Source organism: Chrysochloris asiatica, unplaced genomic scaffold, assembly GCF_000296735.1.
Source record: "Chrysochloris asiatica unplaced genomic scaffold, ChrAsi1.0 scaffold00120, whole genome shotgun sequence".
In the NCBI taxonomy this organism is placed as follows: Eukaryota; Metazoa; Chordata; class Mammalia; order Afrosoricida; family Chrysochloridae; genus Chrysochloris; species Chrysochloris asiatica.
This window is the reverse complement of record NW_006408638.1, coordinates 4929493-4944204: the sequence shown is the minus strand read 5'-3', so window position 1 is coordinate 4944204 and position 14712 is coordinate 4929493. Positions and strand designations below refer to the sequence as shown.

At 39.9% G+C, this 14712-nt stretch overlaps 1 protein-coding gene and 1 pseudogene across 1 annotated transcript in view; one reads left to right on the top strand and one right to left on the bottom strand.

Annotated features, from left to right (window-relative positions):
* Positions 1 to 14712, bottom strand: part of NIT2 (nitrilase family, member 2) — a 49217-nt gene that overhangs the window by 10140 nt on the left and 24365 nt on the right. Inside the window, exons 4-7 of the mRNA XM_006868647.1 lie at positions 11489 to 11541; positions 8515 to 8633; positions 5792 to 5912; positions 4098 to 4186 (exon numbers count right to left, since the gene is read on the bottom strand). Of these exons, the coding sequence (XP_006868709.1) occupies positions 4098 to 4186; positions 5792 to 5912; positions 8515 to 8633; positions 11489 to 11541 (382 nt within the window). The remainder of the gene's footprint in view (positions 1 to 4097; positions 4187 to 5791; positions 5913 to 8514; positions 8634 to 11488; positions 11542 to 14712) is intronic.
* On the top strand, positions 455 to 1164 carry LOC102839736 (annotated as a pseudogene).

Here is a 14712-nt window from a genome sequence, read left to right as displayed (position 1 = left end):
TCAGAGACAAAATACTTAGAATCAAAGATAATGACAAAATTTTGAAAGCAAGCATAGAAAAATAACAAATTACATAAAGATGATTGACAATATAAATTGCCACTGGCTTCTTAGAAGGAAAAAAAAAAAAAAAAGGCTAGAAGACAACTGAATGTCCTTAAAACTGCTGGGGAAAAAATGAAAATTAACATCACAGAATTCTGCATCTATAAAAAGATCTTTCAAGAATGAAGGCAATGCAAGTGCACTTTGAGCCGCCCCGGCAACCGCCTCCACTTCCTCCCACCCCCTCCGTTTCCCCACCGAAAAACAGTTCCAGCTAGCCTACATCCCAAAATCTACATGCTGCGCATCAATGAGGTACATGCTGGTATAAGCTTGAGTTTAGTAACTGAACCAGTGGGCAGAAAAAAACAAAAAATTCGGGTGCCTGTTGGAATTTTCACCATTAAAGATGGCAGCAAAGGCATCATCTTCGAAAGACGCTAATGCTTGGTGTTACACCATCCGGCCTATGCAAGATACTGGCAGCATTATCATCAGGCAATGGCTTGGACGCAAAGAGACCACGAGGCCTACAGGTGGGCTATGGAAACCTATGTCAATTCCCTGTGGTACCTCCCCACTCCGGTTCTTCCCTATAGCAGTTATGCTAACCAAGGTGAGTACCCTCAGTCCTTCTACGACCAGCCCTCAGCACCACCCCCGTTCTAGAGGATCTGGGCAGTCTTCACCTGCCAGCTCTTGGGGCCAGTCATCCACTGGAGAAGAGCAAGCTTTGTCATTATCAGAGGAGGAGACAAAGAGTGAGTCAGATGGGGGAATCGAATGCGACTTGAGCAACATGGAGATCTCTGAGGAGCTGCGCAAATACTTTGCGGAGACTGAGAGGCACAAAGAGGAACGACGGTGGCAGCAGCAGCTAGACACTGAGCGCCTGGGTGACTATATGAATGCTGACCACGACCTGTACTACAACGCCCACCGGCCAGCAGAGGCTCCATCTGAGAGGCCCAATGAGAGGCGCCTGACCAAGATGAAGCACCTGTATGGGGACAACACTACCAAAACTCCAGGCCATGGAGGCCACAGTGCAGCTGAATTAACAAGCATTGCGATTGCAAGCGGCCCAAGTACTGGCCGGTCATCCCCCTTAAATCCTGAGCCCCTCCCACATGGGGCATCCTCTTCCAAACCCCACCGAAGATGTTCTCAGGGAAGGTCCCAGCATGCCCTAGACATACAGCCAGTCTCTCTGGACATCAAGTGATCATTTCTTATCTATTATGTGTATGTGTTTGGGGGGTTATATTGTCCTTTAACAGTATTCAATTAATTAAAGTTCCCACCTGTGGATGCTAAAAAGAAAAAAGAATGAAGGCAATGTTTGGCTGATAACTTTGTCAGGAGGACATATTCTAAAGAGGTCTTTCTTCTCTTTAGAACCATTCTCACTTGAATAACTTCCCTCTAAAGTTACTATCACATGGATAAACAGATAATCTTTTAAAATTGTAAGAAATCTCCTTGAAATGCAGTAATCTCCTTGAAATTATGTTAACCATTAATGTTCTTCTTCCGCATAATTTTGCAGACATTCTAATAAATTAACTGTAAAAAGAAAAGAAACAATAAAAAAAGTGAAGGCAGTATATATATTCATAAATAAAAATGGAAAAGAATTCATAGCTAGCTAATCATTATAAGAAATGCAAAAGAAGTCCTTCTGTCTGAAGAGATAGGAACTAGGATCTTCAGGAAGAAAAATCATCAGAAATGATCAATATTTGGGTTATTATAAAAGACAATTTTATCCACTTAATTTATTTAAAATATATTATTTGTTGTCGTTAAGTGCCACTGAGTTGATTCTGACTCATAGCGACCCTGTCTAGGGTTTCCAAGGAGCAGCTGGTGAATGTGAACCACTAGTCTTATGGTTCAAACAGACCTTGTGGTCAAGTGCTTTTCCTATAGTACCAGGACTCCTTAAAATATATATGGCTACTTAAATAAAAAATTGTTTTGTGGAATTTATGATATATGTAACTACACTATGCAAGACAACTAGATTGTTGCTGTTGTTGGTAAGTGCCATCAAGTCAGTTCCGACTCATAGTAATCCTGTACAGGGTTTCTGAGGAGAAGCTGGTGAGTTTGTACTGTTGACCTTGTGGTTGGTTAGCAGTCCAGTCCTTATCTTACAGCACCACACCAACATCTAAAGCATACAGAACAGGAATACAGAAAATGAGCCTATACAATTGCAAGGTTTTTACATTTTATATGAAGTGGTACAATATTTGTTCTACAGAGACTGTAACAAGTTAAACATGTATAGTATAATCCCCAGGGTAACAGTGGATTCCTGGTATGGCACTGTAGGATTCAGTCACAAGGTTAATTTAAACTGCAAGGTTGGTGGTTCAAACTCACCAGCCACTCCTCAGAAACTCTATGCAGGGTTGCTATGAGTTGGAACTGTGACTCGATGGCACTTACCAACAAGAACAATAACAGAGTAACAAAAGAATCATGCAAAAGGATAAGATAAAACAGCTAACAGATAAATTACCAACAATTACATTAAATATAAAAGAACTAGCCATTGCAACTAAAAGACAGACATGGCCTGAATTAATATATTGTCAACAACAAAAAATATTTTAAATACAAAGATGCAAAGAGGTTGAAAACAAAAGATTATAAAAAGATGTACCATGCCCCCAAAAAAAGAATTATCAGGAAAGGTGTGTCTAGAGTTGTATTCTTTCACTATATCAATCTGTATTCTGAGCGATTTGTATTTTACTCAATCTGTATTCTGAGCAAATAATACAAGATGAATTATATGAATAACACGGCATCAGGACTGGAGGATAATTCATTAACAACCTGTGATATGAAGATAATTCATTAACAACCTGTGATATGAAGATGAAAATGTAGAGGACTTAGAATACTTACTGATCAAAATGAAAGATTTGAGTATGGGTTGCACCTCAATGTAAAGAAAACAGAGTATCTCACACCTGGATCAATAAATAGCATCATGATAAATGTAGAAAAGATTGAAATTGTCAAAGATTTCATTTTGCTTGGATCCACTATCAACACCAATGGAAGCAGCAGGCAAGAAATCAAATAATGTATTATTGCATTTGGCAAATCTGCAACATAAGACTTCTGTAAAGTGTTCAAGAGCAAAGATGTCAGTTTGAGGACTAAGGTGTGCCTGACCTAAGCCATGGCATTTTCAATGGTCTCATAAGCATGTGAAAGCTGGACAATGAATAAGGCACACTGTATAAGAACTGGTGCATTTGATTTTGGTGTTGGAGATATTGAAAGTACCTACCAGAAAAACAAACTAATCTGTCTTGGAAAGTAGTACAGTCAGAAGGATCCTTAGAAGCCTCAAAAGCAGATACTCATCTCTTATACTTTGGACAAATTATCAGAAGAAACAATTCCCTGAGAAGGACATCATGCTTGGAAAAGTGGAGGATCAGCGAAAGAGAGGAAGACCCCAATGAGATGGATTAGCACAGTGGGATCAGCAATGGACTCGTGTGACAACAATTTCGAGGATGGTGAATAATGGGGCAGTGTTTTGTTCTGTTGTGCATAGGGTCACTATGAGGCTGACCCCACTCAGCAGTACCTAACAACAACAATCATCAAACAGTAAGTATAAGAAGACTGGAGCAGCTATAGTAGTATCAAATATAAAGGAGACTTCAAGGAAAAATGTCTTAGAAGAAATAAAAAAAGATATATCCCCTAAGGATGTAAGGATCAATTCACCAGGAAGACCTAACAATCTTAAATGAATATGCATTTAATACTACAAAGGTGGCAACTCTAGCCAAATCAACTTACAAGTGTTCAAATGCACTCTACTCAAAATTCCTGTAGGTTTTTTCTTTGCAGAGGAAAAGTCTAAAATTTATATATTTACATTAACAAACAAGACTAGGCCCCTCTGCCAATCAACTAAATGCTTGCAGTGAGTATGTATAGTATGATGAGAGGGTCTAAGAGACTTCAGGGCAAATTCTCTAGAGGTAGTAAGACTTGCCAAATTCCCAACTTACCTTTCTGTGCTTCACCAGTAAATTTCCATCAGGCCCAAACACTGGACATGTGTTATATAATTTCCCAGCATCTGCTTCAGGAATGGAACCTTTCATTGACAGGAGAAACATATAAGCACACAAAGCATTCTAAATGAAGCAATTCTACTGTGATTTCTTGATAAAAGCTTGATAAATTGTCACGTGGGTGCAACAATAAAGTTTATTATCTTTAAAGAGTTATTTAATCATGGGTTATTTTTTCCCTTCTTAAACCTAACCTTTCAGAGATATACTCCAGAGTACAGCCAAAATATGATTAAATCTATGCAAAGATGGATTTAAAAAATAACCAAACAGTTCTTGAAATTCAGTCTTGCTCCTCAGCAATAATCTGTAACTCTAGAACAAAATGGGGGAATTTCCTGTTGATCAAATTAGATTTACCAGGTCCAAAAAGACCTTAAGATAAGGATTAAGCCGTAAACCTCTCCATCTCTGAATGTGGTTTCTGCATTTCTCTCTGCTGGATGGTACACACGGTTAAGGTGTTACGTTGCTAACCAAAATGTTGGAAGTTCAAGTCCATCCAGAGGTACCTTGGAAGAACAGCCAAGTGGTCTACTTCTGAAAACTCAGCCACTGAAAATCCTATGGAGAATAGCTCTACTTCACATACAGAGTCACCATGAGTCGAAAATGAATTGAGAGTAATTGGTTTTGTTTATTTGAACGATTTCTAATCCCTAAAATAACACAGGCGTCCTGGTGTGGGGCTATGGGTTAATGCGCTGGACTGCAAAGTTGGTTTGAACCACAAGGTCAGCGGATCAAGTTCACCAAGTCGCTCCTTGGAAACCCTATAGAGGGTTACTATGGGTCAGAACCAAGTCAACGGCACTTAAAAACAACAATGTATCACAATACAGAAATAATTTTGCTTCCTATATTTACTGAACAGATTTTTACTGTGCTATATAGTTAAGCAAGGAGAACACTAAGAAATTTATTTCAAAATCACATAAATAAAGCTACCTTTAGGAACATGGCCTTTTAGAGGAAAAAAAAAATCCAATCTTCTATTACTATAATGGAAGGCATTCAGACGTGATTTCTCTTTCCACATTTCTACTACTACTACAGCAAAAATTATATTGACACCTGTATGGAAAATCATCACTATCAGTTTGGTGTATGTCCTCCTAAAGCATTTACTATGCCTTTACATACATAAAGAAAAACAAACCCATTACCAGTTAGTTGAGTCTGACTCATAGCAACCCTACTGGGCAAAGCAGAACTACCCTATAGGGTTTCCAGAGCTGCAAATCTTTTTATGGAAGCAGACTGCTGCACCTATCTCCTGTGGAGTGGCTGGTGAATTCAAACACCAATCTTTCAGTTAGCAGCAATGAATAACCACTGCGTCATCAAGGCTCCGCCTTACATACATACCCACATATCAAAATATATAGTGCTCCTTTTTTATGTGGGGTTAATCTGAATGGGCATATCTTGCACACATCACACTGAACTCACCGGTTTTTTTTTCCATTTTATAACAACAGGTTTTGCAAATCTTTCCACATTACTGTAAATAGATCTACCTCATTCTTTTAAATGGTTGAAGCGTATTCTCCGGTTTAAATATAACAAGAAAGTGTATTCTGATGTTTTTAATATTTAGCCATTATACCTTGCAAGTGGGAAGTTACCTCCAATGAGATATATGCTGCATTCCTTTGCTACTTCAGAAAGCTTCTGTGTGGATTCACCAGGAATTTTCTCTGCATACTCAGGAAAATATTTCGTGCCATACGGAGAATTAAAACATTCCTAAAATAACATTGACAGAAAAAAGAAGGGGGAGTGTGCCAAAATGCTAAAACCATTTTAATATTCTGCTGCTTCTTTTAGTTCTCCTCTCACTTAAAGAAGAAAAATACAACTAAGAAGAAGAATGACGACGCCTCAGGCCACAGGCCGAACTCAACAACTGGCTGAGGTAAAATTTAAAGAGAGAAGTCATGGGTTCTCTACCTGATCATGGTCAGTTGTCAGACATCAGATGTGCTGATACCAGAACAGCTAGTTTTTAATCTTGGTTAGCTATGATATTATGCACTGATTTGTGTCAACCAAAGTTTGTGCTGTAAATATGAAGCCCCCTATTCCTGTGGATATAATCCTATTTGGAAATGGATTTTCTTTGTTCTGTTGGTAAGGCTGTATCATTGTACAGTATGTCTTAAACTACTTTTGAAATATAAAACAAGCAAATCAAGTACAGAAACAAGTAAACTTTCATGGGGGAAAGACAGTTGTCAGATGGAGATTTCCAAGGATAACTAAGAAGGAAGCTAGTGAAGATGACACAGGATTTTTCCTGACAGTAAACAGAGTCTCCCTCTAGAGGTGATGTGCAAAATTAGATTTCTAGTTTCCTAGAAATCTCTGGTAGCATAGTGGTTATGAATCAGGCTGCGAGCCTCAAGGTCAGCAGTTCGAAACTACCAGCTGTTTCGCGGGAGAAAGATGGGGCTTTTTGCTCCCATAAAGAGTTACAGCCTCAGAAACCCTGTACAGGGTCGCTATGAGTTGGAATCAGCTCCATGGCACATAACAACAACAGCATACTCGGAAAAAGGAGCTCTGGTAGTGTAGTGGCTGCGAACCACAAGGTCAGCAGTTTGAAACCACCAGCTGTTCCGCAGGAGAAAGGTGAGGTTTTCTGCTCCTGTAAAGATTTACAGCCTCGGAAACTCTGTGCAGGTTCGCTATGAGTCGGAACCAACTCCACGACATATAACCAACACCACCATACTCCGAAAAAATAAATTTTTATTGAAGTCACCCACTTATGGTATTTCTGTTACATAGTAACAAATTAAGTATCAATAAACTAGGACCTACTATAACTGGGCTCATTCCCCTATGACTTTGGGTGTGAGGATGAATTCTTATGTTCAAAATTATCATTATCAACTATGTAAGTAAAGCAGTAAAGTTTGGTTTAGAAAAAAATGCATGACCTTTGAAAACCACATAAGTTAAGACATATCCTCATCTTTAAAATGAGTCATTTCTAAATTCACCTCCAGCATTATCATTGTGATCCTATCAAGTCTTTCATTCCACCCAGGTATAACTGATTAACAATTAGATTATTTCAGAAAACAGAAGGCAAAAATACTACACTTAAGACTCTCATTTATCCATTCTACATTTATTGAGATCTCTTGCATACCAAGCACTGCGTCAAGAAAAAAGCCCAGGGATTGCTGGTTGTACAAGACACATGTTAGATATCCCGTGAGGTGGGTAAGTGCAGAATTCAAGTGCTCTGACTCCTGGATTTTTCATTCTGACCTTGGCAATATAAAGAACCTACAAAAGACCATGATCAGGAGCCATGAGAAAGACTTGAGAAAGACTGGCTTAACAATAAAACATCCAGCTCCCTTGGTGAAGATTTCTGCTCAATGGCCACATCTGTGAATGGATCAGGGTCTAAATAAAATATGAGGTGGCCCTGAAAAATTTCCAGTCAGTTTAGACAGGACTTGCAAAGGGCTGCCTCCTCCCCACAGTGGAGAGAGGGGGAGGGAAGCTATCTTTAATAATTCTAGCCACTGATGATTATCTGGTCTTTGGAGAAGAAGTCTGTCTAGGCATGTGCTGATTATCTGCGGTGACCCCCCTTCTAGGGCTAAGCCTAGACAAACAAATGCAGTCACCCTTCAGATGGTTATAAAAAAAATTACCTCGGAAGAGACACAGAGTACTACTAGTTTTAAGATGCCACAGGCTCCTTAAATGTTTCTCATCATTTTCATTCTTTTTAAATGTTGAAGTCTTAGTGTTGAAACCTATATGCCCAGGTCCTGTAAAGACTTAGCTACATAAGGAACAAAGGTAAGTATCCACAGTACTAAATATTTTAGCTTTATGTAAGTTCCTCTACTTATTAGGATTTTGGCTTCCTCCTCTAAACAAAATTGTTGTTGTTATTAAGTGCTGTTGAGTCAGTTCCGACTCATAGTGACACTGTATAGGGTTTCTGAGGAGCAGCTGGTGGGCTTGAACTGATGACCTTTTAGTTTACAGTCCAGTACTTGTCCTACAACATCACACCAGGAGTCTTCTGAACAGAATAAATTATCTTAAATTTAAAAACCTATAATCACATGAGGGGGCTTCAAAAGGTTTGTGGAAAAACTCCATTATCTTTCAATTCTATTTTTCCAGGAACATTGTGAAGCCCCCTCATATAAGTATATCCTGCCACAAAGATCTTTGTTAGGATCATAATCTAGGCAATGGGGGGAAATCCTGGGGCCCCATGGGGCCTTGCTGGATCCTGGGACACAAAGGAATAGCAAATACTACTTACTGCTAGGTCTACAGTTCTCAAAGGGAGGGCTTCCACTATACTTACTGGTAGTGACACAATTTTGGCTCCTTTCGCTGCTGCCTCACGGACAAGGCTACAAGCTCGTGTGAGGTTATCTGATTTGATGGAAGAAACTTGAAGCTGGATGAGGGCCAAGCGGAAAGCTGAGGACAAATATAAAAAACAACTGTCAACAGAGATGACTGCTAAATTCAAGTAAGAGTTGTGATTCTCAGAGGGCAAATTTGCTTCCAGGGGACATCTGGCAATATCTGGAGGTATGTTTGATTGTCATGTATGGTGGGATAAGACTAGTACCTGATGGATAGAGGCTAGGGATTATGCTAAACATTCTACAATTCAGAAGAACTATTTCACAACAAAGAATTATCTAGTCCAAATGTCAATAGTTCTGTGTCTGAGAAACTGAACTACAGCAAGATCCATGGACAAAGCCCCATGCCAGGCACAGGGATCTGAAATAAAGAAGGGTCAGCTTCTCACCTTGCAGTATAGGGAATGAAATGAGATGATGGTTTGAAATAAGAAGACTGGGTTTGGGTCCTACCCTTTACTATCTGACCTTGGGTCTCCCACCTATCCCCAACCAGGTATGGCGCTTATTCCAGCCCAGAAGTTGCAAATGCTTGAAGTTGCCTGCCTGCAGTGAACTAAGGCAGTGGTGGCCCCATCTCCAAGGGGAGATGTCTGTCTCAACTTCCCATCAATGGCTGGGATGCAGTGTGTTGTCCAGCATCTGACAAGAGAGAAAGCCTTCAGGTGAACAGGCTGCATATGTCCTTAGTCACAAGGTAGGTCCCAGCTACCTGTGATGGTCTGCATGAAACCCATGGTTAATGTTGTACCCAAAGTGAAAACCCATGGTTAATGCTGTACCCAAAAGAGATCTATGTTAAATAATATTAAACCACCACGGCAAGATAAAACCATTTACAATAGCCCTCTGAAAGATAAGATACCTAGGAATAAATCTTACAAACCAGGCTGCAAACTGAAAGATCAGCAGTTCGAAACTACCAGCGGTTCTGTGGGAGAAAGATGAGGCGTTTTGCTCCCGTAAAGATTTACAGTCTCAGAAACCCTGTGCAGGGTCACTATGAGTTGGAACTGACTCCACGGTACTTAACAACAACAATGACAACGACAACAAGGACATGAAAGACTTATACAAAGAAAAGTACAAAACATTACTGCAAGAAATCAAAAGAGATCTACATAAATAGAAAAACATATCGTGTTCAAGGCTAGATAGACTTGACACTGAAAAATGTCAACAACCTGACCCATAAAAAAAGAAGAAATTCATCAGGTCATCAAAAAACTCCCAACCAAAAGAAGTCCAGGCCCAGATGGCATCAATGGTGAGTTCTACCAAACAGTCAGGGAAGACCTGTCACCAATTCTACTCAAATTAATCCAGAAGACAGAGGAGGATGGAAAATTTCCTAATATATTTTATGAAGCAAGCATAACCCTCATACCAAAACCAGAGAAGGTTGTCACTAAGAAAGACAATTATAACTTCCTGTTGGGGATACAGACGCCTAATACCAGGTAAGGTACGCTCTGGTGAGAAGGGAGGGGGATCTCATGAAGGAAGCGCTCATAGAACAACTTCAGAGCTCCGAATCTACCATAAGATCCTGGACATCAGTTTTCCACACTCACAAGTGAAAAACTCACAATATTAAGGAAAATACGGGCGGTTTAGGAATCTGGAGACTAGACTGCCTCGGCAACTACCCACCCCACCCTGGCAGAGTTTAGAGGGCAGGGCTAAAGCCAACCCAGGTCAGAAAGCGGTGCTTTCAGCAAAAAAAAAAAAAAAAAAAAATAGAGAGAGAAAGAGCAGCGGGAAACTACACATTTCTCCCTCTCTCTCTTCCTGTCCCAACTTCATTTCTCAGCCCAGACATTTCATGGTACAGAGAAAGGGAGCTTGGCGGCGACTTATGACATCACCCGCGGGCCCAAAATCTGAAACTGTGTGTCTGAGCCGGGGCGGGCACCTCGCCTTTCTCCCAGGTAGCAGCTTAGAATTTCCAGCTATTGTTCTTGCAATCCACAGCCGATGTGCTGCCAGATCTCCCTGTGTATGATCAACACAAAGCAATCTGTAAAACCACAGCATAACAGGATTCAACTATCCTGAAATTTGCGCTGAGCACATGCAGCTAACTAACAGACCTTCAGAGACAAAAATAGTGGACAATCTTTCTCCCATTAACTCGTCAATATTTACCTGCACACCTATATGGTAACGACTAGAGGAGGGGCCTGAGAGAGGGGTCACCCCCACCCCCTCCTGGAGGCTTCTAATTGCACACACACTGACTGTGTAGCATGAGACAGTTGACCACAGCGTCATTTCTGTTCCAAAGTGGTGATTTTTGTCTATGCGTTCATATTACTTATGCTTTGGGTCCTTTTAATCACATATCTTTTCTGGAGGTGGGAGCTTTTCCTCCCTACGTCATCTAAGAAAAGGCAGCAATCATGGCCATATAGCCAAATTATAAGCATACCCCATAATATTCCACCACTGAGACAAGACGCAGCAACACCTGCTACACATTCAGGTGATAAGGGAAGTGTATCTCCTGATCATATTAATAATAATAACAAAAATAATAATCATGACAAAGAAGAAGCAACAAACCTTATGGAAACACATCCAAAAACAGAAGAGATTAGCTGATGCAAATGAGTTGGAGACAGACAAAGGCTTTATTGAGGAGGAAGAGCAGGTTCTGGATATGCCTGAGAGAGAATTCAGAAGAATGATACGGAAACAAATTCAAATGCTCCAAAAAGGGGTGGAGGAAAACAAGGAAGAAGTCAGGAAAGTACTACAGGAGCGATCAAATAAGATTGGCACAGCATTGGAAACAATTTAAAACCTGCAAAAAGATGTTCAGATGATCAATAATAAGATATCAGAAATGCACAATATGCTGAAAGGGGAAAGGAGCAGATTAGAAGAGATGGACGCCAGAACTTGCGAGCTGGAAGATAAGTCTCTCAATACTGTCAAGGTACAAGAGCATGCAGCTAAAAGGATAAAACAATCTGAAGAGAGTCTAAGATTCATGCTGGATAACATGAAGAGGAATAATGTTAGAATTATTGGCATTCTGGAACAAGAAGAATCAGAGAAGTCCACAAAGGAGACAGCTGAAGCGCTTCTGGAAGAAAATTTCCCTAACATCTTGAAAGATGGGAAGATAAACATTCAAGAAGCCAAATGTACCCCAGGAAGGATAGACCCCAAAAGAAAGTATCCAAGACATATAATAATCAAGCTCTCCAAAATCAAAGACAAGGAAAGAATACTAAAAGCAGCAAGGGAGAAGAAAAATATCACTTATAAAGGCAAGCAAATTAGAGTAAGCTCTGACTATTCAGAACAAACCATGCAGGCAAGAAGGCAATGAGGAGACATATACAAAGCCCTGCAAGAAAAAAACTGTCAACCAAGAATCGTCTATCCAGCAAAAGTATCAATCAAATACAATGGTGCAATCAAAATATTCCAGGATAAACAGAACCTGAGAGATTTTATCAAAACCAACCCAGCACTTCAAAACATCCTAAAGGGAGTTCTGTGGACTGAAAACCAACAATAACAGACAACAGAGACTGACAGGCGTGGCACCACCACCTGGAACTCAGTCATCAGATAGCAGAGCCTAGAACAGAACAAGACTACAACAACAAACTCAAAGAAGCTGGGAGATCAACTGAAGACCAAAAGAATATCAGTGTCAAAGAAGGGACAAACATAGCAAAAGAGACCCAGGTGGTGAGGATGCCAGGTAAATTACAGGTTACAATGGAGTATCTTAAATGCAGAGAAAAGTCAGTAGACTACAAGGTAACCCCAAAGAAAGCTAAAACTTCACAACATATCATAAAAATGAATGCCCAAGCAGAACAAGCTAACATGGAAACTTAGAAGAAACTGACAAGAAATAGCATAAAAAACACAAACCCAACACAAGAAGGAATGCAGAACAAAAGAAGGAACAGCACCACCAAAAAAGTAACATAATGACAGCAATCAATACATACTTATCAATAATTACATTGAATGTCAATGGATTGAATGCACCAGTGAAGAGACAGAGAGTGACAGAATGGATAAGAACACAAGACCCATCAATATGCTGCCTGCAAGAGACACACCTTACACACAAAGACAAAAACAGATTAAAAGTTAAAGGATGGAAAAAAATTCACCAAGCTAACTGCCACAATAAACAAAAATGAGTGGCAATACCAATCTCCGACAAAGAAAACTTTAATATAAAAACCAGCATAAGAGACAAAGAAGGAAACTATCTAATGATTGAAGGGTCAATTGAACAAGATGACATAACCATAATAAACATATACGCTCCCAATGAAAGAGCATCAAGATATATGAAGCAAACCTTAATGGAATTGAAGAAAGAAATAGATAAATCTACAATTATAGTGGGAGACTTTAACACACCACTCTCGAAAAGGGACAGAACAACCAGAAAGAAACTCGACAAAGCTACAGAGGAACTAAACAGCACAATCAACCAACTTGACCTCATAGATGTGTACAGAGCATTCTATGCAACAACAGCACAATACACATTATTCTCCAGTACACATGGAACATTTTCCTGAATTGACCATGTGTTAGGTCACAAAGCAAGCCTCCATAAATTTACAAGCATCAAAATTCTACAGAGCATCTTCTCAGATCACAATGCTATAAAACTAGAAATCAACAATAAGAAGACCAAAGCAACAAAATCGAATACATGGAAACTGAACAACACCCTGCTGAAAAGCAACTGGGTAAAAGAAGAAATTAAATGTGAATTTACAAAGTTCCTAGAAACAAACGAGAATGAAAACACAACATAGCAAAATCTTTGGGACACGGCGAAAGCAATCCTGAGAGGACAATTTATTGTGATAAATGCACACATCCAAAAAGAGGAAAGAACCAAAATCAATACATTAACACAGCATCTTCAACAATTAAAGCAGACAAGCAGAGGGAACCTACAGTTATCAAAAGAAAGGAAATAATAAAGAGCAGAAATAAATGAGATGGAAAAGTGAAAAACTACAGAAAGAATCAACAGGACAAGAAGCTGGTTCTTTGAAAGGATTAATAAAATTGGCAAAACTAACTAAAGAAAAGAGGGAGAGGACACAAACCGCATTAGAAACCACATGAGTGAAGTCACAATAGAACCAAATGAAATCAAAAGAATAATAACAGAATACTATGAAGAGCTGTACTCCAACAAATTCTAAAACTTACATGAGATAAGATATAGTTCTAGAAAAACACGACCTACCTAAACTCACTCAGAATGAAGTAGAAAACTTGAACAAACCCATAACAAAAGAAGAAATTGATCAGGTCATCAAAAAACTTCCAACCAACAAAAGCTCTGGCCCAGATGGCTTCACGGGTGAGTTCTACCAAACATTCAGAGAACTGTCACCAATTCTACTCAAATTATTCCAGGACATAGAAGAGGATGGAAAACTCCCTAATACTTTTTTTTTTTTCTTTCTTTCTTTTATTGTGTGATAGTTTACATGGGGGAACATTAGCTTTACACTCATTCTATCATGCATCGTTTCATTGCCATAGTTACAATCCCGTCCAAGCATCATCCCCCAACCAAAGGTTATACCCCACAGGCCCCTCCTCTCCCCCCACGGTCCTCAGCACACAGCTCCTTTCCCTCCCTGGATCTCAAATCCTCAGCCATTCCATCTCTTCATGTCATCCTTTCTGTCTCCATCTCAGGCCTCGCTGCTTCTCTGGGTGGGGTCCCGATCTCTGTTCTTCTCCAGTGATGGTTCCAGGAGCCTTCGCTCCTAGACTAAAAGGTTAATCACATCCCTCCTTGCTATAAAATATCCACCTTTACCTTTCGAGTCCTCACAATCCATCCTGATAACAATTATTCACCCCTGCATCACAGGAGACCCATCCACATTTTTTTCATCAGCTCTTTCTAGGCAGGTTGGATATTACTTACTCACTTGAGACTCCACCCTCCTCCCCGCCCTGTCGATCCAGGTTCCCTCTTGAAAGCTTGTAAGCCAGTCATTTCTTACCTTTGTATCCCTCCCCCCATTTTGGGTAGCCAATGTTCAAGTTGCCCATCCCTATACTGGACATATTGTAACCCCTTTTTAGGTATTCCAGTCAGTTCCAGG